The sequence below is a fragment of the Podarcis liolepis genome (genome assembly GCF_965112155.1).
Source record: "Podarcis liolepis genome assembly, chromosome: 5".
Lineage (NCBI taxonomy): Eukaryota > Metazoa > Chordata > Lepidosauria > Squamata > Lacertidae > Podarcis > Podarcis liolepis.
In genome coordinates, this window is record NC_139556.1 from 59,048,272 (window position 1) to 59,072,278 (window position 24,007).

A 24,007-nucleotide genomic window follows, 5' to 3' on the forward strand; every position below is an offset into this window, starting at 1 on the left:
CCTCTATGTAGCTCAAGGCTGCCTAGTATAAAGTGACATGGGAATGGGAGTCAATTAGGTGCAAAAAAAGTCAAGTAAGATTTTGTACTCTGCCATGCACTACTTTTCTATAATTCTGGGCAAGTCACTTAATCTTGCCAGGTCTCCCCTAAAGGAATGAAGAGAGAACTGTAGTCTAGCAGGTGGGACAAGGACTGGCTACTCCCCTGTTATGGGTAAAGAAACCATTCACAATCGGCTTTCCTGGTGCTAGCTGTAAATTTTAACTGAACAGTTTGATGAAGCAGAGGCTTGCTTAGGAGAGCCAGTCTGCAGCTGCACTTGCTGCCAGGCTCTTTGTGTCACGTTTCTAGAGCACTGAGGAGAGTCTAGGCAACATGGATTTCAAGCTGGCAGCAAAACTGCCTTTGGCTTTGTTCTCCCGAAGAGTGAGAACAGAAAAATGGAGGCAGATATTGAAATCAGTCTTAAGTGAATCACTTAATATGCTCTCTTGCAAACTAGGTCACAAGGTAGAATCCATAATTATGTGTGTGCATCACAAGGCTTGTCTGCAAAACCCATCCTGAGTGGAACTGACACATAAGTCCCAGTCAAAGACAAAATGTTGTTGGTGCGTTTCTTTAGAAAATGTCTGGGAACCAGTGCCATAGTAAATGTTATCGTAAATAGTAAATATAGTAAATAGTTATGTACAGAGTCCACAGTTTTGCTTGTGTATGGATGTGCAGAGGGACCACACTGAATTAAAGAGCCACACACATAAGTGCCCCCCACTCCAAGCTAAGAGGCCAGAGAACCTCTTTAGTTAGTCCAGAATCCTTCTGCTGGCTTCTTTCTCAAGAAAATTCAGTGTCACCAATTAGGAAGCCAGTCCTATTGAACTTGTGGGATTTTCATATTAGAGTAAACATGGCACAGGAGTGAATTGCAATTTTGGCTACACACCAACATGAATCATTCCTGTGTGGGAAAGATGAGGTAATTATTAAATTATACTATGCCTGCTCACAAAATGATGAGCAAATATCAATCAGCTGAAGGCACATGTGGTTGAAGACATGTGGCAATGCTGCCCTCCCAAGCCAGGAAGATACCAGAATTGTATAGGGAAGTCAACAAAGAGAATGTAAGAAAAGAGAGAGGACTAAGACTTGTACCTTCGTTGTGGGAAGAGTGCACAGGCAACCGGGACCATGAACACAAGGCTACAAGGCAAAGGCAGACTGTTAGAAATAAGGTTCAATTTTTTCTAGACAGCAAACCCAGCATTGCTATTCCACCTTCAAAACTGCTAAGAGAGAGGCTATACACATGGAAGAATTTTTCACACAGAAATGCTACTATTGCATCTTGGCTACTCCCCACTGCTTTTCCTCATCTGAAATCACCTGGTCACTCAACAGCTGTTGTGCTACAGAAGTAACCTGTAAAGTCTCTTGTGGGTATCTAAAGAGCTGTTTTATACCATACCCATTACCCACCACATTTAGTTTTGCTGTCTGTGCCTTAGGTTAGTACTCATGAAGGCAATATGACACACATAATACTTACAACCCTCCAACAAGTATCGTTTGCAATGGAGCATGGAGAACCTGGATTTTCTGCCAAGAAAGCAACAGATAAGAAAGTAAGAAACCAAACTTTCATACCTTAGTACAACGGTGGGAACCCATGGCCTTCCAGCTGAAGTTGGGTGCCAACTCCTATCAGCCCCAGCAAGCATGGCCAATGGTCACAGATGATGGGGACAATAGTACATCAAACATCTAGAGAGCCACATGTTCCCCATCCATGCCCTCTTTTCTGTTGGGATCTGACAATGCTGAACACATACTATGGAAGTCAGAAAGTGGCTAGGTTTTGCTTCAGTGTTTTGGCGGCCAGTCTGCCCTAGTGCTAAATTTACAGAGCTGTTCCAAGAGATAAAACCATGTAAAATTCAAACAGACAAGCTATAGGATAGAGGCTTGTGGGAAATCAGACATTGTTTAGGTTGAATGTGATAACCATAGACCCAATCTAGCATCCTGAACTGATTAAAGGTTCTCTAGCATCAATCAATCTGACACAGGTTACCCCACTTCACTGTAAAAGTGGGTTGGCAACTCCACCACATTACAGTGGAAACTTGTTCCACTGTCCGGTAGATCTCATGGTGAACAAGCTTTTTCTGCTATTCAACCTAATTTTCTGCTGCTACAACTAGATCCATTTTCTCTTGGCCCTTCCAAGACTTTCATTGCTTCCATATGCCACATTCAAGAGAGGGTTTCACTAAAGACTATACCCTGGTATATAAATGAGCAAGTTTGTTCTACAGTTTGCTGATCTAAGCACAATTTATACCTACGACTGTGTTTGCCAAAAATCATAATCTTGGTCTTATAGGAATTTATAGATAGGCTTTCCTGTTTATAGTATGAACACCTCCAAGAGATTTTTGAGGCCCAATCGAGAAAGAGAGAGGAGAACTAAATCATCTGCATACATCAATATTGAGAGCTTTCTATTTATAATTACTGGAGAGAGGGAGTTTGCATTGGCTAAATATGGCAACAGATCATTACTATAAAAATTTAAAAGTGGAAGCCAGAATGCAACTTGCTTCACTCAAGACATTTTAAAAGCACCAGTCATTTAAACCATCTCTGATCCTCATTTCTGTATTGCTGTATAGTTCTTGGATCAATAGCAGAAGCCTGCAGTCAGGGTTAGCAATCTGAAATTTCTTCCACAGTCTGTTTCAATTAATAGAGTTGAATGCAGCAGAAAGATCAATAAAGGTTACATAAAGATTATTCTTAATGTTCTTAGTTTATTTCCTTACAATATGGTTCAGAGTAAAACATTCATCAATGGCGCTGTGTCTTCCTCTGAATCCTGCTTGTTATTCATGAATAATGTTATTTTGCAACCAGTCTGATAATTTTTAAAGGTGATACTGTGCATATAGCTTTGAGAAGATGGCCAGCAAGCCAATCAGCCAATAGTTTTGTGGATCCGTCCTAGCCCCCTTTTAAATTGGGAAAATGGTACTCATTTTCCATACAGAGGGCAGAAAATGGTGTTAAGGTATACTTCTAGAGCTACTTACCTTCATGAAAGGATATTTTTCTAGTCTCTCCATTATGATGGGCAACAAAACTGGAGAAAAAGAGAGCATCAGTTTATTCTAAGAAGAGATGTGGGATATTAAAGAGCCTTCCCTCCCCTGCTTTCTCGCCACTCCATGTATGCATGCTATGTAAACTTCAGCAGCGGAGCAGCCTGACTTTAAGAAGCCACACAGACACAAAATATCTCTCCCTAGAGTCCACCCAGGAGGACTCTTCTTTCCTGATAATGCCCATGTATCCTGGCTCAAGGGAACTAATGGCATGCAAGATGCAAAAACCCCAAAACAAACAAACAGTGGGCAATAGCTTCTTCACTGAGCAGCTCATCACCACATCTGCAGGTGCTCCTATTAACAGCACTTTAAATGGTTTATAATCAATACACGTCCAAATGCTTATGGCACTGAAGATATTTCAAGCACTCTGCAACAAACCTCTTCTGGTTTGAAGTGCTTTTATGCTGGGAGTCCAGAAGGACTTAGCCACATCAGAATGCCCAAACAGATAAAAGATGGCAAGGTTCCTCCAGTGGCGACTTCTTAGCCATCTATTAAAGTATGATGAATAAATTTCCATGTACAACTAGTTTTAAAAGCTCTTCCTCAGCCTAGCCCTGCAGTGCAATAAGCAAACAGCACACAGCCACACGCTCAGAAAGTATTCTCTTGCAGCTTTAGGCTTGTAAGATACAAATGAGGGGAATGGGCAAGGGAATTACTCAGATTTCCCAAGGTAGACAGGCCTTATTATAGAAACTTCATTGGGGGGTGGGGGGGTGGGTCTTAGCATAATGAGTCTCTTCCGCATTAGAGCAGTTTGCTTTCTGAACACCAAAGTAAGAGCCAGATGAAATACAGTTTCAAAAGCCCACAATATTACTCACTAGAGCAGTGGTTCTCAATTTTGCCACTACTCACCCTCGAGGACCAATTGTGAATTGCGGCAGTTCACTTAAATACACCCCCCCCCCACCACCAAATCATTATCAAAACAAGTACCATATTATGAAAATCATTGGCCCCTGAACTGGTAAAATTATAGGGGAAAATTAGTACACTACACCAATGCAGTGTTATGAAAGTAAAACAAAATACAGTACAGGCTCTAGGGCTTGCCAGTCTGTTCAGTAAATATGGCCCCAATCAGCCGGATCAGAACAAATCAGCTGGGGTGGACCATGAGGGAAGTTGAGTGTAGGGCCAAGGTACAGGTATTCTCAAGTGTTCTACAATCTTCCTGAGGGGAGCTTGCAGACCATAGTTTGGTCTGCTTCTTAAGAGAGATCATTACTGGAGGTAAAACTTCATGCCTATCCCGCTCCTCCTCCTCAGCTGAAGCTACCTTACATTAATAATCCATGTGTCATCTTTGGTGCCCATCACATAATCTACTTGCCAAGCTATAGTTCAAAGGCTTTGCCTTACTCATGCCAGGAGCAGCCATGGTGACGCGGGAAACCACCACCTGGGTTATCCCCTTGATCGCAGCTCTCTGAAAGAAAGAGTCATGTTGTTCTTCAAATGATGACACACATAGAGGACCAATCACCTCAGAATGGCTGGCATCAGGCAAAGAGGGGAAATGCCTGGGCTGGAGACTTCTTGGTTTAAGTCTGTCTCCAACACTCAGAGGGGCACTTTCATGGCTATTAAATTTTGAGAAAGGATAGATAAGGATGGGAAATGAAGGACAGAGATAGGACAACCCTCTGACCAAAAATAGGGATACATTAAACATGGCTCCAACAGCTACAAATGCTCCAGTGCACCTTGATGTTCCCATGGGACAGGAGGGCAGATCCTGTGGCCCTCCAGATGTTGCTGTAGCTCCTATCTGCCCCAGCCAGCATGACCAATGGTCAGGGATGACGGAAGATGTAAGCCAGCAACATCCACAGGTTCCCTACTCCTGCTACAGTGGCAAGGCAAGCCCATCTTCTGCTTTCCCTCTCTCTGTTGGTGCCCTACAGGACTCTGCTCTTGGCCCTCTGCTCTTCTCGACACATGGCCTTTGGGTGACCTCATCAAATCCCACACTGCTGCCCAAGTCACTTATGCTTCTGTAGGGATCCATCATCGTCATCTCAAGCTCAACATGTGCAACACCAAACTTCTGATCTTTCCTTCCAATCTGTTCTCTCTTTGGATCCACACCAACAGCAGCACTGTCTGTTCTGTTAAACTGGGAGATAACGATGGGCACGTCTCTCTCTTTTGTTCCTCATATTCAGTCTATAGCCGGCTCATGTCACTTCTCCCTTTTACAAGAGAGGTTGGGAAACTGCAGCCCTTGGTGGGAGAGAGAAGGAAGAAACTCATACGGATGAAGCAATGGAAGCAAGTGAAAGCAGCTCGCTGAACAAAAAGGAAGAGAAAAGGGGGTTGGCAGAAAGGGAGGGAAGGAGAGAAGGACTACATTTGCTCCCTAACTGCACGTGACACCCCCACCCCCACTGATCTTCCCGGGGGGATGTGGCCCTTGGCAAAGAAAAGATGTTACCCACCCCAATTTACAACACTGCAGAAACACAGCACAGCCCTTCCTCTCTGGCATCTCAGCAAAAACTGAACTATGCCCTGGTCATCTCTTGCCTGGGCTGACATTGTCTCACCAGAGTTCCAGCTGAAGAATGCTGTCCGAATGCTGTAACGAACTGAAATCACTGCACGTCCTCCCCCTATTTACCCTTGTCTCCATTGTTTTCCCTGTGCCAGATTTCAGCCTGCAAGTAGGGGCCTGTTCTCTAAGGATGTTTCTTTTAGAAAGTATTATCTGAAGGTCAACAAGCTTCGTGTTTCGGCAGAGCAAGAGATACAAAAATATGCCGCTTGGGCTTTATTTGTAGCAGAACTGGGAATAGCAAAGCGTCCAATGCTACCTACAAAGAATCTGCATAGCATCTGCATTCTGGGTTCTTTCTTTAGACATCTGTGTCATGAAGAATGCATGGCGTGTGCCAATGCAAGCTGAAACATATCTTGTTCCCTGCTAAAGCGATTTTTGAGTACTGCTCCAGCTCTCAGGGTCGGAAGGCAGATTAGAAGCTTAAAGCAAGAACCCTTAAAATCATAAGCAGGCAGGAGTGCAAGCCAGTGACCACCACCCCAACTCCACAAGATAGATAGGTTTGGTTCTCTTGGGATGCCAAGACCCACTTATCTGAAGCAGCCATCACTTCCCCAAGAATATCACCTGATGAAAGGTCATGGCCTATGAAAGTTTATTGGACATGCGCACAAATAAATCTTTAAGGCAAGGATGGAGAACCTGTAGCCCTCCAGATGATGCTGGACTACAGTTCCCACTATACCTGATAAAGAGCCATGCTGGTTGGAGCTGATGAAGGTTGGGAATTCAGCAATATCCAGAGAGCTGCAGGTTCCCCCTGCCTACTCAAAGTCAGAGGTGGGGCTCTGGATCCGGCTGGCAGGTCAGACTGTTCTCTCTTCCACCTCTTGCTGGCCATGATTGACATGTAGGCAAAGCCCCTTGCAAAAGTGCTATCTTGTGGAGCACTTTGAAAGGGGCACAGCAAGTACACAAAAAGGGCAGCATCTTCTAAAAACCTGAAGTGCCTGCATATCCAGGTCTCTCAATTCCTTTGGCTGTCAGCCGCACCGGCAAGACAAATTCCAAATGCTTTGTTCCTCCAAACACAGCAATGATGACTCTACATCTCCAAACTCCTGAGATGATGGTACTTACCTTGGACTTGCCCAGAGGGTTGTCGTTCTCATCAGTCACTGTGATCCCATTTATGAGTTCCCTAAATGCGAACACAAACACACCATCTCAGACATTGCGACTGACCATGCTGAACTTTAGAACATCCACACTTTTGAGACCACCACGCTCAGCATCTGAAACATGCTTCTTCCTTCCCTCTGCGCAACAAACACCCCTACTTTGGTCAGGACATTCAGCCTTCATTCTCATGATCCTCACAGCAAACCACCGAAAGAGAGAGCCTTGAAGAGCAGCTCAAAGAGAACACAGGAGATAGAAACTATAGCAAGACTCTGCTACAAGTGGATTCTCAGAACATCATATTTCACTTTTTTATGTATGTGCAAACAATAGACACCAACTCTGTCTGACTCAGACATTGTCTGAGGCTCTCTGGTTATGTCATGAAATTATGACATAATTATATATCGTTAGGCACCAGGCAAAAACATTCCTCTTCTCCCGGCCATTGGCTAATTAAGCCAATTAATTTGGCTAATTTAAACATAGTGGGTATTATTTTGTCTGCCATTATTTTACATATTTCCTGTTTTTATATTGTAAATGAGCCTGTGATCCTCAGTTGAAGGGTGGTATATCAATTTAATAAATACATAAAATAAATAAATGAAACATGAGGGGATGCCTAGAACAGCAAAAGGACCCAGATTCCCAATCCCAAGAAAGCCCTAAGCCACCATTATCTTAAAATGACATAAGGGCGGTGGTGGAGAGCAGTAGTGGAGCATATGACTACTCTGCCCAGGGTGGACGCACTCCTGAGGTGGGTGGGGCGCGGAGGGTGCCCTCCCAGGCGCGGGATAGCTGTTTGGGTGCACAGAACGGCATGCACACCCAGCAGCTGGGGGCGGAGCGAGCCGCCGACTGCAGACATTCAGCGTGCCGCCCGCCTGTGACTCCCAAGCCTCCCCCAGTTGTCAAAACGAAGGGGGAGGGGAGGAATGCCACTGGCAAAGTGGTACAGCTCTCCCCTTCCCCCGACGGCTGGGGGTAGGCTTGGGAGTCGTGCCAAATGTCAGCCCCCTCAGTGAAGGCAACCAGGGCGATCCGCCCCCACTGCACCCCCCTTCCTCCGTCCCTGGGGGGGGGGCATTAAGAGTTGGTTATAGGACAGTCAGAATCAACTGGCACAGCTACGGTCAACTTGCAGTACATCAGCAAGTGAGTCCCAGCTCCAAACAGCAAGAAATCCACTCACCCCTTCTAAATAAAGTTGCTGAAATAAACAAAACTTGAGGCAGAAAGCTGTAATGGGCGTGTTTGTGTATGAAAGGAGTATGAGCTTTGCTCAGGTACCAAAAACAAATTATTGAGCTGCACACGTACCCAGAGGCACTCTGGTTCATTAGTTCTGAGTGTACACATGTCCCCCCCAAGCCTCCATTTGTAGCTCGTTCAAGTTTGTGGACCTTGGGGTCCTATATACAGTGGTACCTCTAGTTATGAACTTAATTTGTTCCGGAGGTCCATTTTTAACTTGAAACTGTTCTTGACTGCTTTCATTTATGGGGCCTCTTGCTGCTGCTGCACTGCCGGCACACGATTTCCGTACTCATCCTGGGACAAAGTTCTCAACTCAAGGTAACTCTTCCAGGTTAGCGGAGTTTGTACCCTGAGGCGTTTGTAACTCGAGGTACCACTGTAAAAGGCAAGGTAGGTCCTGCAACTTCCCTACCCCGCTGGGCAAAGAGAAAAGAGGGTAAAAGAGAAAGAGAAAGTGAAAAGGGATAGAGGCCTACCCACATTTGACTCTCTCTCCCCCCCTCAGCATATTCCACTCCCCAGAACTACTCCCAAACAACTGTGGCACTTAATGTATGTTTGTGGAGTTACTTGATCCTGCTGCAGGGCATGATCTGAACCCTCACCCCATCTTCCTCCCAATCACATGGCTTGTTTTGTGCTGATATGCTTTCTTGTTTTGGAAACCCAAGGCTCCGTTTTTCACTAATGAATTAGGGAAAATCTGCTCACAGAACACTGCAGGGTCTCATGGTAATATCCTCTGAAAACTCTCTTAAATCCCTTGCAGGCTACTGTGCTTCATCTGTATGATGAGCATCCTATTGCTGAGATGGTGTATCTCACAAGACAACGAAGCATCTGAAACCGACTTGATGGTGCACTGCTGCCTCCTAGTGGCAGGAAAAACCTGCATACATATCGAGTCATTGGATTTCCATAATAAATCGATTTATTTCAAATATTCATCCGAATATTTATATGGAAGACGGAACACATCTGGAAAACTCAGTGGCGTAGCGTGGGCGGTGCAGGGGGGGCCGGCCGCACCGGGCGCAACATCTGGGGGTTAGGGTTAGGGGGCGCAAATCCACGGGTTAGGGGGCGCAAATCCACGGGTTAGGGGGCGCAAATTACTTGCCTTGCCCCGGGTGCTGACAACCCACCCTACGCCACTGGGAAAACTAAAGGAAGCATTTGTACTACTGCAACTAGCATCCCCTCCAGCAAATTAAACGCCTGGACAAAGTGCTTATCCACTATGTTCATAGTTCCTTTTTTAAAAAAGTTGCCTCCATTTGAATGAAGTCTATCACTGCAACATTTCCCCTTGATTTAAGGGGGAAATCTATCAACAAAAGCCACGGAAAACATCTTGCAACTAGTTACTGGCTCAGTAAGAAGGTGACATCTGAAGCATTACTGTGAGCCCATTTCATTTTTGCAGACAGAGGCAGAATAGAGCTGGGGTATCAGAGTATTCTGGTGACACAGAGAGCCAAGAAGGAGCTGTGTTTGAAATGGATGCCTGATGGTTGTGGCTGTGAGCAGGAATAGATTACCTCTCTTTGTAGCACACTACACAGCCATTAAAAACCCCACCACAACTGCGTAACCAGCAGTAAGCAGAGCAGAATTTTAACGTATTTCTGTAATCTTAAGATTTGACTTCTGTATGCATTCTACCTGGGGCCTACCACTTGTTTTAATGTCCATCATTGCATTTCTTTATTCTGGGCAGGTCGGCTCTGCATGCCCTGTGCTGTGTATTTCATGTGTCTAATTAAGTTACTGTTTTTGCCCATGTCACTAAGGGTGGCTGCTGTAATCTCATTCACATGGCAATTAAGTTCATTGCAAGCCAAGTTATTTTCCTTTAACCATCACTGGTTGTACATAAAAGTAAAAAGGCAATCATGGGGAAAATTTGATTTATATTTTGTGTAACCAGAGTATAATGATTACCTCATCAAATCCAAAATAAAGAGCAATGAGAATTCAGCCTAGTAGAACTGATTTTTCCCATTTGTCTCTGAATCACTGATGCCTCAATTACCCTGCTGACTTAGTCCTTAGGCAATATATTAAAATTGTATCTGACTCTGGTTTGTGCTCTCATTTTAACAACTGGTAAATAATACTAATTGACATTGTGTTTTAAACTATTCCAACTGTTTATTTTCTAAGTGAACAAAGAAAACAGAGTATTGTAGTATACGGGATTGTGGGCTGGGAAAATGTGAGCAGAGAGGTCAAAATGGCAGTAGTACTGGATTTTCCATAGAATAGGTTAGAACCAACCAGCCAAATCCACATTATTAGCTGTCATTTTTCTGCATTTTGCTTTAAGGATGCATCTAGACAGCACTTACGTTGCATTTGTGTCTGGGTACCTAACCTCTGCACATGTTCTATATATGTGCATGCTTCTTCCTCCAGGGACTGTGGCTCATGTTTTGGGCTTGCTGTTGTTTTTTAATAAATGTTGAATTTGTGAAACTGCACCTATATAGAGAATTCATGAATCTAATTAATTTACACACACACACACACAAAAAAAGCAGGGCAGGGAGCAAGGGACCTTGGGATGCTGCTGCAAAGAAACTGGTTTGTAGGGTCATAACATATGCAAGTTCAGCTGAGGATAAGATAAGTTATACAATATTAGCAAAATGTACAGGAAGTAAGTGGAATGGTGCAAGTTTACTGTCCGGGGAGACAGGAAACCATTTCAACTGTGGAAGACTACTGTCCACACCTATCATGCAAAAGCTTATAGCTCTTCAATGAGTATAAACTTGTGTCTGAAGGTTAAAAACACATACACCACACACACACACACACACACACACACACACACACATGGAAATGTAGTGCAAATGGTGAAAAATAGTAGGATGTTGAAAGAACAACAAGGACTTATCACCCACATCTTAGGACATACTCCATGACACACTACATGAAATCAGTTTGCATTTTCATCAACAAAAATGGTCCCACCCACAGTATTTTTGAACCAGCACTCAATGTGTCTATGTTTAGATACCTAATGCCCAGGATTTTAAGACTAGTAGTTGAAATGGAGGCCCAATCAGCTCCAGAGAAGTAAATACACTTTGGGAAGGAAATGGAGCTTCCTTTCTGGTTTGTTTACCCTGCTGCCTCTTCTGCTATCAGCAGTGACTTTGGAAAGCAGCTGTATGAGTGAGCAAGTGAGTTATTATTAGATACTGGAGGAGCGGGGAGAACTCAGGTGTCCTTATTCCCAGGCAAATGCCTTTACCGCTAGGTAAAGCAGAATTCCTCCTTTGAAGCAAAGGCCTGGGCTGTGGATGGCAAGCAGAGCACAGCATCATGACATTACAGTTCACCCCTTCACCCCTCCCGCCTTAAAAGGCCATTTGAGCTCTACCTAGAGACTTACTGCTGCCTCATCAAGGGGATGTTGACGCAGTTGGCAGCAGCTACTGCTGCAAAGGGGACCCAGCGTGCCACAAGGGATGGTGCTCTCTGCAAGGAGACAGGAGTGCAATTAGGAGGAGGACCAGATCTTCAGAACTCTGTGTGTTTTCAGGAAGGACACAGTGCCTATACTATGGATACCATAGGCCCTGTATGCCTAATACCAAGAGTTATTCCACTTCCCCCAAATTCTTATAATGAATACACATCTGCTTACAATAACACTGTGCAACAGTTGAAGCCAAGGAAGGAAGGGATGGGACACATCTCACAGTCAAAATAAGCTGCGTCCAGGGTGGTGTGCCTTCCCATTATCCCAATGTACAGTTCCCAAGGCTGATGCATAAGAAGCAGACAATCACACTTCCACAGCTCCAAAGACACTGGAGGAGGATTGCCTCCCCGCCTGCAGCCTTGCTGCCCCTTTGTGGTTAGAAGAACGAAGCATTTTCCTACGATACCTTGGTGTAAAGGTTGAGTCCTACAGCAGTTGCCAAGGCGGTGCTGGTAGCAGTGAAATAAGCAACTCCAATTTGCCTGGAATCATCCAAAGGGCAAACAGGTTAGGTCCATAGACAGTCCATCTCAGGTCATGAATTGTGCAACAGAGGGACTCCTCCACACCACCAGTGTGGTCTTACTGTGGCAGGCTTATTCACTACCTGCCATCCCTACACTGTTGGCTCTCCAATAGACACAAGACATCAAGAATCTTTCCAACTCTAGCTCTGTGATCCAATGGGAGGGGAAACAGAACCACCATGAAGTCTATTGCTGTAGACAGAGCATCAAGTTACCTAACAACAGCCTCTTCCCCATACCATACCAGCCTCTTCTACCATCATACAGTCTGAAGTTAAGCCGTCCATGTGAATAAGCTATGAATATCACACATAGGGGCAATAAGAAATGAGGTCCTTGATTCTGCCACTCTAAAAGTACCACCATGCTCTGTTCATTGGAGCCCGTTTCAGAAGTGCCAAGTACCCTATCAACTTGATAGGGTTACTATGAGAAATGGATGCATAGCAATTTGTTTGCATCATCTGATTTCCCCAGAGGGCACTTCCTGCCAATGTAGTCAAACTATTCCAGCTGATAGAGCAAATCCTAGCTTAAGCCAGACAACATGCCTGACTTGCTAAAAGACTGAGTGAAATTCAGTGTTGCTCACTTCCAGTTGTTCCACCTGCTCTCCAGATGGAATCATCCCCCTCCTTCCTTGCACGCTATTCGGGAGATTCTCCTGTCCATTTCCCAGAGCCAATTCCAGGGGTTGTACAGGGGAAGAGAGGGGGGGAAGCACCGCTGTGTAAGTGGAAGGCCTTCTGTTGATGGGGTTGGTTAGGTGAATCCTGCCTCATGCCATCAGGTAACCCTAAACAGGTACTCACTTGAGGGAGATGGGGCTGGCAGCATTCCGGTTGGTGTAGTTCACAATGGCATTGAAAGACTGATTCACCCACTGCCAGAAAACTACAGCTGGAACTGTCCTGTAGGGAAGGGAGTGAGAGAAAAAAGATCCGGAAACCAGAATAGGATTGTGCATCCATTTAAATAACCAGAAGTGACACCACTGTTATCATTTTTCTGGCCCAAGGTGTTCACCTTTATCAGACTTGGCCTTTAGTTGGATGCAACGCCAAGCCAAAGCAGGACTTACAGTGAACAAGCAAATGTGCAGACTCCTGGTTGTTCGGCTGAGCTAAGCCTTGGTTTGGGGCTTAGTGTTTTAAAAGCACTGGCTGCACACAGATATGACTTTGTGAGTGCACTGTCTGTCTGCTCAGCCCATGAATAGACTCTGCCTGTGTTCAAATCCTCTCGGAAGTTTCCTTTACAGTTTAATCCTACCTGTGTCTACTCAGAAGTAAATCTTATTTAATTCAATGGCTCCTGCTCACATGCATGTGGGATCTGGATTGCAGCCATAGTTACAATTAGTGTCTGCTACTAATTTCTGCAATAAAATAGCAGGTGCACAGTGCTAAGGATTAATTGCCTGAAAAACATTTCACTGTTAATGTAGCACCTGACAGCAACTCTTGAAGACCGATCTAGAACAGGAATAAAAATGGGAGAAAGTAGCGCAGGCACGATAAGGAACAGATTTCAAAATTCAGTCGAGATCACCAGTGCTTGAAAGGAATAAACACTCAGTATTCCATGTCTCACAAAAGCAACTTCCTGAAACAACACTCCTCCCGTCATACCTGTAAAACTGCAGCATGCAGCCTGTGATAGCCATTCCCCCGGGGACTTGAAAGGACATCCTCCCTATCAAATTCATCTTCTCACCAGAGTCAGGGTGGAAAGCGGAGTCATAAAGCTTCTTGGCATAGAACAGCTGCTCTTGGTTGGTTCCTGGAGGCACAATGCCCGCCCTGCAGGCATGAGAAAGAAGTAACTGTTCCAGCACCATTTTTCTAATACCTCGAGCCTCCAAACTAAATAGCAGCACCCTCCCTCTGCTACAAAGTTAAGCACTGGGAATCTGGGAGAAACACTCTCACAGAGCGCACAGATGCACAGGCACACACACACACATATATTCTTAAAAAGGTAAAGGTTCCCCTGACGTTAGGTTTAGTCGCAGACGACTCTGGGGTTGTGGTGCTCATCTCACTTTACTGGCCGAGGGAGCTGGCGTTTGTCAGCAGACAGCTTCCGGGTCATGTGGCCAGCATGACTAAGCTGCTTCTGGCGAACCAGAGCATCGGATGGAAACGCCGTTTACCTTCCCGCTGGAGCGGTACCCATTAATCTACTTGCACTTTGACGTGCTTTTGAACTGCTAGGTGGGCAGGAGCTGGGACCAAACAACAGTGTCTAAATCCCTACATGTCCTTTGTGGTATTTTTTCAACACCAGGTCTAGGATAGAGAAATTCTGTTAAAGTGTTGCCTCTCTCATCAGATCGAGGTTTGAAAATGTATTCAGGTATTCACGTTTTCTGTAATAGACTCTAGAGTAACAAGGACACTGTGCCACCAGTTTTGTGAATAAACCTGAATATGATCTATGCTTGGATCATGCAAGAGTCCCAAATGTGTTTTGTTTTTTTAAAAAGCATTGTTATTTGCCCAGGCTACCTGCAGCTCTCCACCAATGCCTTTGCTGAATCCAGTTCATGTTCCGACACCAGCAGCGTCCTTGGGTCCGTGACATTGAAAAAGTGCTTCACACGCCCCATAAAAGTGTTCTGGTCCCAGCGAGGGATGTCAATGTTAAATGTGGTGACACTGGCTGCCATTTTACTGCAGAGTAGAAAAGGAATCCGCAGGTCAGTGCATGAGCTCCATGGTTTACCCAAATAAAACCAAGGTTTATGGTTGGCACCTGGAGATGGCGACTGCCCTTCTAAAAGCTATGAAGTTTTGAGAAAGGATGCATCTGTGTTAACTCTTGCCCTGATGGTTTAGCTGTCCTGTCCATTCTCCTATGTGAAATAGAGGAAGCCCCGCCACCACTGCAAGACACTGGTAGGAAATGCAACTGTTGCATGCTTTCTTTTTAAATAAACAGGTGCTATTGCCATAGGAAGGGCACTAATGCATCCCATCAGCACAACCATATCCACTTGCACTAAAGAACTCTCCTGTGAACTCCTCAAATCTGCTCCGGAGGACTGTGGGAACCCCTAGAAGAGATTGAGGGGGCACAGTGCTTAAATGGTGCGTGTCAGGCAACCAGAGTTTATCCAGCTATGGCTATTTTGCCACAGAGGTCCAGGAAGGATAAAGAAGTGCGGAATGAGTGACACATGCCTGGCACATAAGTGATGGCCATGATGGCAAGGTGGAATTGTGGTGACTGATACCAGTTTTTGGTGTAAAACTTGATGGTCTCCACAAGTTTTATAAATTAGAAACCTATAAATTGGTGATATATACCTGTGTGTGTGTGTGTGTGTTTTATACAGAGTCCCAAGGTGTGCCTGAAAAATGAAACTATTAGATTCAAAGGAATGCAACTAAGAAAAGAGGCTGGGAAATTCTGTGAAAATCCCACTCTCCAAAGAACAAGTTATTTATTTGTTCATGCTATGAACTTTGGCATGAACTGGATTACACTGTGACTTTTCAGCCACAGAAATACACAGAGGGGAGAGAGGACTTTATTACCTTGTTGTTCACATATCGTACACTCAGCATGTATGGAATCTACAGCATAATCTTTGCTAAGGTAATTGCTATACATTCCAAAGAAATTCTATGCATACTCTGTTAAAATATTAAACAGCAGCCCTCCTTAGTACCACTGAAAGGTTAGGACTAACCATAACCAAGAGAAATTTCTTATGCAAACAGCCCCTGGCCAGTGTCTTTATGAGGCATAAGGCATTACCAACTACAGTGGTACCTCGGGTTACATACACTTCAGGTTACATATGCTTCAGGTTACAGACTCCGGTAACCCAGAAATAGTACCTCGGGTTAAGAACTTTGCTTCAGGATGAGAACAGAAATTGTGCTCTGGCAGCACAGTGGCAGTGGGAGGCCCCATTAGCTAAAGTGGCGCTTCAGGTTAAGAACAGTTTCAGGTTAAGAACGTACCTCCGGAATGAATTAAGTACTTAACCCGAGGTACCACTGTATCTGGAAGTCTTGGGAGCAACTACAGTTCCCATTTCAAATACTGTGGTATCTCGGGTTAAGAACTTAATTCGTTCTGGAGGTCTGTTCTTAACCTGAAACTGTTCTTAACCTGAGGTACCACTTTAGCTAATGGGGCCTCCTACTGCCGTTGTGCCACCACCACATGATTTCTGTTCTTATCCTGAGGTAAAGTTCTTAACCCGAGGTACTATTTCTGGGTTAGCGGAGTCTGTAACCTGAAGCGTCTGTAACCCGAGATACCACTGTACTGTATTGTGTTCTGACTAAAACGAACAGTGGGGTTGAAGCAGATGAAGAGGAGTTTAAAATCAACTTATGTGCCAGTTATAGCTCTATTTGTGTATATCCTTTGAATTCTTTTGGAAAGTTTTTGACTCTGGTTAAGGAATTCAGCAAAATCTGCATATATAATATCAAAATGGATGGGATTTTAACATAGGGAAAGGTATGAAGAAACATCATTAATACTAAACAACATTTAATTTCTTGGAGAATTCCCCAATTTAATTATTTAGGGATCAGATTCACAATACAGTGGTACCTTGGGTTACATACGCTTCAGGTTACATATGCTTCAGGTTACAGACTCCGCTAAACCAGAAATATTACCTCGGGTTAAGAACTTTGCTTCAGGATGAGAACAGAAATCGTGCGGTGGCGGCGCAGTGGCAGTGGGAGGCCCCATTAGCTAAAGTGGTGCTTCAGGTTAAGCACAGTGTCAGGTTAAGAACAGACCTCCAGAACGAATTAAGTTCTTAACCCAAGGTACCACTGTATATGTATTGAAAAATTAAATGAACATAGTAAAAAAGAATTACTGCAAGAAATGAATGGAGATTTAACAAGACAGGCAAGATTTAAAATATCTTGTACAGGAAAAATATCAACCTCTCTGAGAGGTCACATCTGACAACAGGGTGATAGGTAGTGTGGAGAAGAATAAAAGATAGCCAAGATTTATAAAATTTCATTAACAGTCAAGATGTGTAGAATATTTTACTGGCAGTTTAAGTCAAGGTACCATGCTCAGCAAGAGTATAGCTTACCCTTGTGGCTACATAATAATTAGATCTCCAAAGGCATGACTAAGGCAAAACAGAATTAAGTGTGTATAGGCACAAACTGCCCTTGACCTCTGGATAAATATTCAACTATTTCTGTTAATGGGCAGCAGTTTGTCAAGTAGAGAATTGTCATCTAACTGGTGGCTGGAATAAACAGGAGGATATCAGTATAGTTAAATGGATTTATGCTGGGACTGTAAGTGGGAGAGCTGGGGGGAAATGAAGCTAGACATCAAAAGGAAAAACACACAAGTGCTGATTATCTTTTAGTTACCAGAAATTGAAAGAGACACACTATTAAGGGAGCTAAGCCCTAGAAAAGGTAGAGAAGGCCTTCTACTGCAGGCAAAACTCTGGTTGTTTCAGATTCTGAACCCTAATTTTGTCTAAAGGAGAGGATTAGAAAATGGTGATCCTGGATCACCAACTCCAGTATTTATCTGTGAGTACTACCTCAGCAAACTATAGCTTTCTCCAGGTGTCAGCTTCTTCCGACCTGTAAGAAGACAACTGCACACACCAGTTACATGCTAGAGAGTCTCACACTTTGCAGAGAAATTATCAGTCTGGTTTTCCTCACTGGAAGGTTTTGCATCACCAACCTTTTAGAATTCTTTGAGGTAGTCAATGAAGATGTAAGCAAGGCTGAAATGGTAGACAGTATATTCTTGGGCTGGACTTCTAGGAATACTCGGCAATCATGGGCAATCGTTTATAGAGTAGTAACTGGATTAAAAAACACACAAAGAGATAATAAACAGTTTTCACAGCTGAAGCAAATAAACTCTACTTTTCACTTAGCTCACATTTCTCTCAACTTCATGTCTCCAACATATCTCCTCAGATTCCTGCTTTTCAGACACTGCTTACTTTGTCCCTGTTCCTTGAACCTCCTTAGTAGGTCCCTCTCCTTCCCTTTGTAACATATACTGTAGTCCCTGCCCAAATCTTAAGTCACATTCAAAACAACCCCCCTGGTTAAGTCCTTTCCAGTTCTGCCATTCCCCTCACCACATCATCTTCAGGTCCCTCTCCCCAAGTGTACTTTACAGGTAGGGCAGAGCTTTCCAAAGTTTTCATGTTGGTTTCACACTTTTTAGACATACATCATTTCACGACACAGTAATTCAGTTTTGCTAGCAAACTGGGGGTTAAACTACCGTATTTTTCGCCCTATAGGGCGCACTTTTCCCCCTCCAAAAATGAAGGGGAAATGTGTGTGTGTCCTATGGGGCGAATGCAGGCTTTCCTGGGCTTCCTGCAGCTCTGCGCCACCCTCCGGATCCCGGCGCGAAGCCGCGGGGGACTCTGGAGGGTGGCGCGGAGCTGCCTGGTCTCCAGGGCATCCTGCAGCTCCGCGCCACCCCCCGGATCCTGGCGCGAAGCCGCGTGGGGCTCTGGAGGGTGGTGCGGAGCTGCCTGCACTCCAGGGCTTCCTGCAGCTCCGCGCCACCCTGCCGATCCCGGCGCGAAGCTGCGCGGAGCTCTGCAGGGTGGCGCGGAGCTGCCTGCGCTCCAGGGCTTCCTGCAGCTCCGCGCCACCCTCCCGATCCCGGCGTGAAGCCGCGCGGAGCTCTGCAGGGTGGCCCGGAGCTGCCTGCGCTCCAGGGCTTCCTGCAGCTCCGCGCCACCCTCCCGATCCCGGCGAGAAGCCGCGCGGGGCTTTGGAGGGTGGCGCGGAGCTGCCTGCGCTCCCGGGCTTCCTGCAGCTCCGCGCCACCCTGCCGATCCCGGCGCAAAGCCGCACGGAGCTCTGGAGGGTGGCGCGGAGCTGCCTGTGCTCCAGGGCTTCCTGCAGCTCCGCGCCACCCTCTGGATCCTGGTGCGAAGCAGCGCGGGGCTCCGGAGAGTAGCGCAGCGCTGCCTGCATTCCGAAGCCTGGTGCGCGCTGAAGAGCGCCCCCGGGCTTCGCGCACCTCTCCGCAAGCCTGGGGAGACCGGCGCAGCTCCCTAGGCTTGCAGATTGCAGGCTGTTCTGGGGGCTGGGGTCGGGGGAAGCTCGGGCTTCCCCCGCGCCTGGGGAGGGGATTTTTTTTTTCTTTATTCCCCCCCCAAAAAAAATTAGGTGCGTCCTATGGGGCGGTGCGTCCTATGGGGCGAAAAATACGGTAACCCCTTTCCAGCCCTAGAAGAAGCATGGGGAGCGTTCGCACGACACACCTACTCACTGCAGCCAACACATTAATGTGTAGTGACACAGTTTGGAAAGCTCTGGGGTAGGGAGTTGTTTCCCTACATCACAGACATCTTGCCATTCTTTAGCCATCCCCTGCTTGGCAGGGGGTTGGACTCGATGGCCCTTGTGGTCTCTTCCAACTCTATGATTCTATGATTCTATTCTATGATTCTATGAAAACCCAGTCAAAATGATAGCCTTCTGTTCCTTCATAGAAGTTGGACTGCAAGCCATTTAGTTTCCTGAGTAGTTGAACACTGTTAATTGCCATTTGAATGAAGACAAAGTGGGAGATTGGGTTGAGTCCTGTAATTGGGGTACCACCACTGAGAAGGTCCTGTTTGTACAGCGATTTCCTGGACAATACTCATCAAGGGTACCATAAGCAGGGTCTCCCCTGCAGATCTCAAAACTCTGTTTGGCTAATACTATGGAAAGTGTTAATTCAAATACTTGGGTTCTAAACCATTCAGGGGTTTATACATGAGTACCAGCACTTTGAATTGGGCCCAGTAACTCAATGACAGCCAGTCCACTGTTTTCAGGATTGGTACAATAGGATCCCAACTTGCTTCTCCAGATAGCAAATGGCAGCCACATTCTGCACTAGCTGAAGGCTCTGAACTCTGCCCAAGGGCAACCCCTTGTAAAGTACAGTCCAATTAACAGAGTGTGGATTACTGTAGCAAGGTTACCCTGGTCCAAGAATGGCTGTAGCCAATGAACCAAACATAACTGAGCATTACTTCTGGTGCCATGTGAGCCTTGCTTGACATTCACAAACACCAGCAGCTGTAAGGGTCAGCTATCATGATAGTCCAATACTGAAAGACTGGGGGTGGGGGGAGCCTGAAGAATTGTACAGATAGTAAATATTTTGTGTCCCTACTCCTCTGATAATCTCCACCTCTACCACAAACCCTGATAACAGTGGCACTCTTAACTCATCCTTATGCACACTACCCAAGTAATATCCCTCCAATCAACCAATCATTGCTCAACTACCACACACACAATCCTTTTGATATCAACTATCTTGACGACTGAAAGTGTAACAGGTAAAGGACAGAGAAACTGACAAAGTACTGTACAAAAAGTTGCTGTAAATACGTAAGGTGCAAGAGGCGGCAACCCAGTTGTTACATGATGCAGAACTGCTAAATTTCTACATAATCAACAGGGCCACAGATGGTTAAAAAACAATTACAACAATCTCATCAGGAGCAGCCAGCTGTTAGTCGCCACCTTAAAACATAACTTGGCAGTGACTTCTCACTCTACTACCCCTACTCTGTGGAAATACTGTGTATCAAGTGTAGAACAAGCCTATTAACTACAACTCTGATTATCTCTAATTACCAGATGAGAGCACAAACAACAGGGGATATCTATTCCCATTATGCACCACTTGTGGATCACTGTTTGTACACACACCGTACACTTAAAGCACACACATCTTCTGGGAACTAGTTTGTGAAGGCTGCTGGGAATTGTAGTTCAGCAAGGGTGTGTGCGTCTGCTTTAACTATATGGTGAGTACGCAGCCCCAAACATCTCCATCCTCTGTCCAATGAGCTCTTCTCTCATGCCACTGAAGTTGGCACGCCAATGCCTACCTTCGCTACTTCACACTCCGCAAAAATGAGCGACATTCTCACAGCTGCATATATATGCATATGCATACACACACAAACGCATATATATAACAAGTTTTCCTTCTAACAGTGCAGAAACACTCAGTGTCACTAATACCCTAAGAGCGCAGCACCACACATGCCTCGCGTCTTGCCAAACTTCTCACATTCTGCTACATTATTATTATTATTATCATTATTATTAGTTGTCCTTCCCTCCCCGGCGTGTCCTGCATTCCGCGGGAAAGCAAGCCAAGCCGCCTCTATGGTTTTCTCTTACTCCTAACTCCTCGTGGCGCTTCCCGACTACCGCTCACTCCTACCTGCAGCTCGCCAAGCACCAATCAGCAATGCCGCCGCCTTCCTTTTTCGTGCACATGGGCTCGGCTTCTAACCCCGCCCCGCCGAGGACGCGTGGCTCTCCTCAGCCAATGAAAGGCTGGTTTAGTCGCGTCGGTGTCTGCGTCGACGCAGGCCGCATGTATCTGACGAAGAAGGAGGCTGGGTTCTTTGGAGGGTTAGGGAGGGGAGAGAACAGGGTAGTGGGCGGAGCTTGTGCGTCGAACTCGGGACGGACGTTCTACGTGGGAGGAATGCAGTGCGCGCGCGCGCATGACGCAGTTGCCCATGGTAACCGGGAGCCGCGTAGAGGATGGTGAGTGAGAGATTAGGAGGGGGAGAAGGCCGAGGGGGGCCGGGAGGGCGTTGTGGGAAGCGAGAGCGGAGAACCGGCCCTCCGCCCTGTGCTGGGTGCGGGGCAGGATCCGTCCTGTGGCGGCGGAGCGCTCCGTGTTGAGGGAGGGGGATGCTGCTCTAAAGGGATGGATGAGGAGACGATGAATGGGCCTGGCTGAAGGGAGGGGAGGGGCGGGAGTCGTGTACCTGGAGCTGAAGGAACCGCTCAGGTGACGAGGGGGACGGAGAGGCTGAGATCGCCAGATTTCATTTATTTATTTATTTAAAATCAGAAATAAGGACCCCTTCATCTGTTTATTATTTCAAAACTGCGAGTTATTGGATGTGCTCAGGGAAGCATGTAAAGAATTGCAACATTGTCCGCCACCCCCCACCCCGGTATGCTATGAGATACAATCTTCTGCGAGACTGAAAGGTTGCTGTTCAAGGGGCGATGTCTTCGTTGTTGTTTTATAATGACACGTGGCAGCTGTAAGCAGGACAGGTTGAGATGGGATTTGCGGCATTCTCAGTGGGGGACCTTAGGGGGAGAAGAGAGTGGGTTGGGTTGTTGAAATAACTCATTTTCGAAGTGGAATTGGGTCATGAGGAATCCCGGGGTTTCCCTCACAGATGGTCAAAGAAAGATGTGAAATAGAAGTCAAATGCACCTTGTTACAGGGCTTTAAATATACGCAAGAACACATTGCAGTTTGTTTTTTAATTCTGGTGTTACAGATCTTCTATGTGTTCATCTCCTTACTAGCTTACTTGATCTGCAGCAAGCATTATCTGATAAGATAAGAAGAGTCAAATTGGATCAGAGCAAAAACTCTTCTAGTTCAGCATTCTGTTCCCACAATGGCCAACCAAATGCCCATGGGGAACCTACAAGTGGTACATGAATGATAAAGCACTTTCCTATTATCTTTCCCCTACAGCTAGTATTTAGAAGCACCTTGCCTCTGATTTTTCAGGTACTGTAGTAAATTGCCATTGTGAATAACAAGCAATGATAACTTTACTCACCATGAATTTATATTCATTCATTTTTAAAGCCAACCAGCTTGGCAGCAAATTCCAAAGTTTTAACTATGGTGTGAATAAGTACTTCCTTTTGTCTTTTCTTGGTTTCCTACCACACATCTTCACTTGATGACCTTTGATTCTAGAATTATGAGGGAGTTCAGGAACCACTGCTTACCAGCTTTTGCACAATCTTATAAACCTGTATCATATCCCCCTTACTCCCCTTTTTTTTGTAAATGAAAAAAGTCCTAAACATTGCAAGATGAAAGGGGTTTCGCTCCAGCCCCTTGATTTTTCTTGTTGTCTTTTTCTGAACCTTTTCCAGCGTTACAATATTCTTTTTGAGGTGACGTAAAGGTAAAGGGGCCCCTGACCATTAGGTCCAGTCGTGACCGACTCTGGGGTTGCGGCGCTCATCTCGCTTTATTGGCCGAGGGAGCCCGCGTATAGCTTCCAGGTCATGTGGCCAGCATGACGAAGCCGCTTCTGGCGAACCAGAGCAGCACACGGAAACGCCGTTTACCTTCCCGCCGGAGCGGTACCTATTTATCTACTTGCACTTTGACGTGCTTTCAAACTACTAGGTGGGCAGGAGCAGGGACCGAGCAACGGGAGCTCACCCCGTCGCAGGGATTTGAACCGCCGACCTTCTGATCATCATCACCTGCGTCCCCTTGAGGTGACTTAGTGGTGTACAAAGTGTTCCAACACCGCCTCCTTCCCTATAAAGTGTGGAAATATAGCCTGTTAGACCTTTAAAATAGCCCCTTCTAAGTGAGTTACAAAGTTTCCCACTTCCCCCAGCAAAGAAGAATACCACACACTTGGAAAATTAAAAATGGTTTATCTACAAACTCTCCAAAGGTCAGATTCATGTGCATTCAGAAAAAGTTTCACAGGCAGTAAAACTTAGCTTAGTTACAAAGTAATAAAAGTGCCTAGAGATTACAGTGGTACCTTGGGTTACAGATGCTTCAGGTTACAGACTCCGCTAACCCAGAAATAGTACCTCGGGTTAAGAACTTTGCTTCAGGATGAGAACAGAAATAGTGTGGCAGCAGCAGCGGGAGGCCCCATTAGCTAAAGTGATACCTCAGGTTAAGAACAGTTTCAGGTTAAGAACGGACCTCCGGAACAAATTAAATTCTTAACCGGAGGTACCACTGTATTGGTATAGGAACTGAAGAGTGGCTGGTGAGAGCCATGCAATTTTGCTGGAGCAACCAACTCAAACCTTCAC

At 45.6% G+C, this 24,007-nt stretch overlaps 2 protein-coding genes across 6 annotated transcripts in view; one reads left to right on the top strand and one right to left on the bottom strand.

Annotated features, from left to right (window-relative positions):
- Window positions 1-24,007, bottom strand: part of SFXN2 (sideroflexin 2) — a 112,890-nt gene that overhangs the window by 2,979 nt on the left and 85,904 nt on the right. Inside the window, exons 1-12 of one of the 5 annotated variants that reach the window (XR_014526712.1) lie at window positions 21,387-21,484; window positions 17,856-17,979; window positions 14,663-14,827; window positions 13,784-13,934; window positions 12,965-13,063; window positions 12,032-12,107; window positions 11,533-11,618; window positions 6,825-6,885; window positions 4,544-4,610; window positions 3,098-3,147; window positions 1,555-1,604; window positions 1,161-1,208 (exon numbers count right to left, since the gene is read on the bottom strand). Coding sequence is in view for 3 of the 5 variants with exons in the window: in XM_083505118.1 (XP_083361244.1) it covers window positions 1,161-1,208; window positions 1,555-1,604; window positions 3,098-3,147; window positions 4,544-4,610; window positions 6,825-6,885; window positions 11,533-11,618; window positions 12,032-12,107; window positions 12,965-13,063; window positions 13,784-13,954; window positions 14,663-14,823 (869 nt within the window). In the remaining 2 variants the exon portion in view is untranslated. Of the gene's footprint in view, window positions 1-1,160; window positions 1,209-1,554; window positions 1,605-3,097; window positions 3,148-4,543; window positions 4,611-6,824; window positions 6,886-11,532; window positions 11,619-12,031; window positions 12,108-12,964; window positions 13,064-13,783; window positions 13,955-14,662; window positions 14,828-17,855; window positions 17,980-21,386; window positions 21,485-24,007 lie in introns of those variants that run through there. The other 4 variants (XR_014526713.1, XM_083505120.1, XM_083505118.1 and 1 more) reach the window with 4 other exon arrangements.
- ARL3 (ARF like GTPase 3) overlaps window positions 21,581-24,007 on the top strand; it is a 30,299-nt gene continuing 27,872 nt past the window's right edge. Inside the window, exon 1 of the mRNA XM_083505122.1 lies at window positions 21,581-21,718. Coding sequence (XP_083361248.1) covers window positions 21,716-21,718 — 3 coding nt within the window. The 5' untranslated portion in view covers window positions 21,581-21,715. The remainder of the gene's footprint in view (window positions 21,719-24,007) is intronic.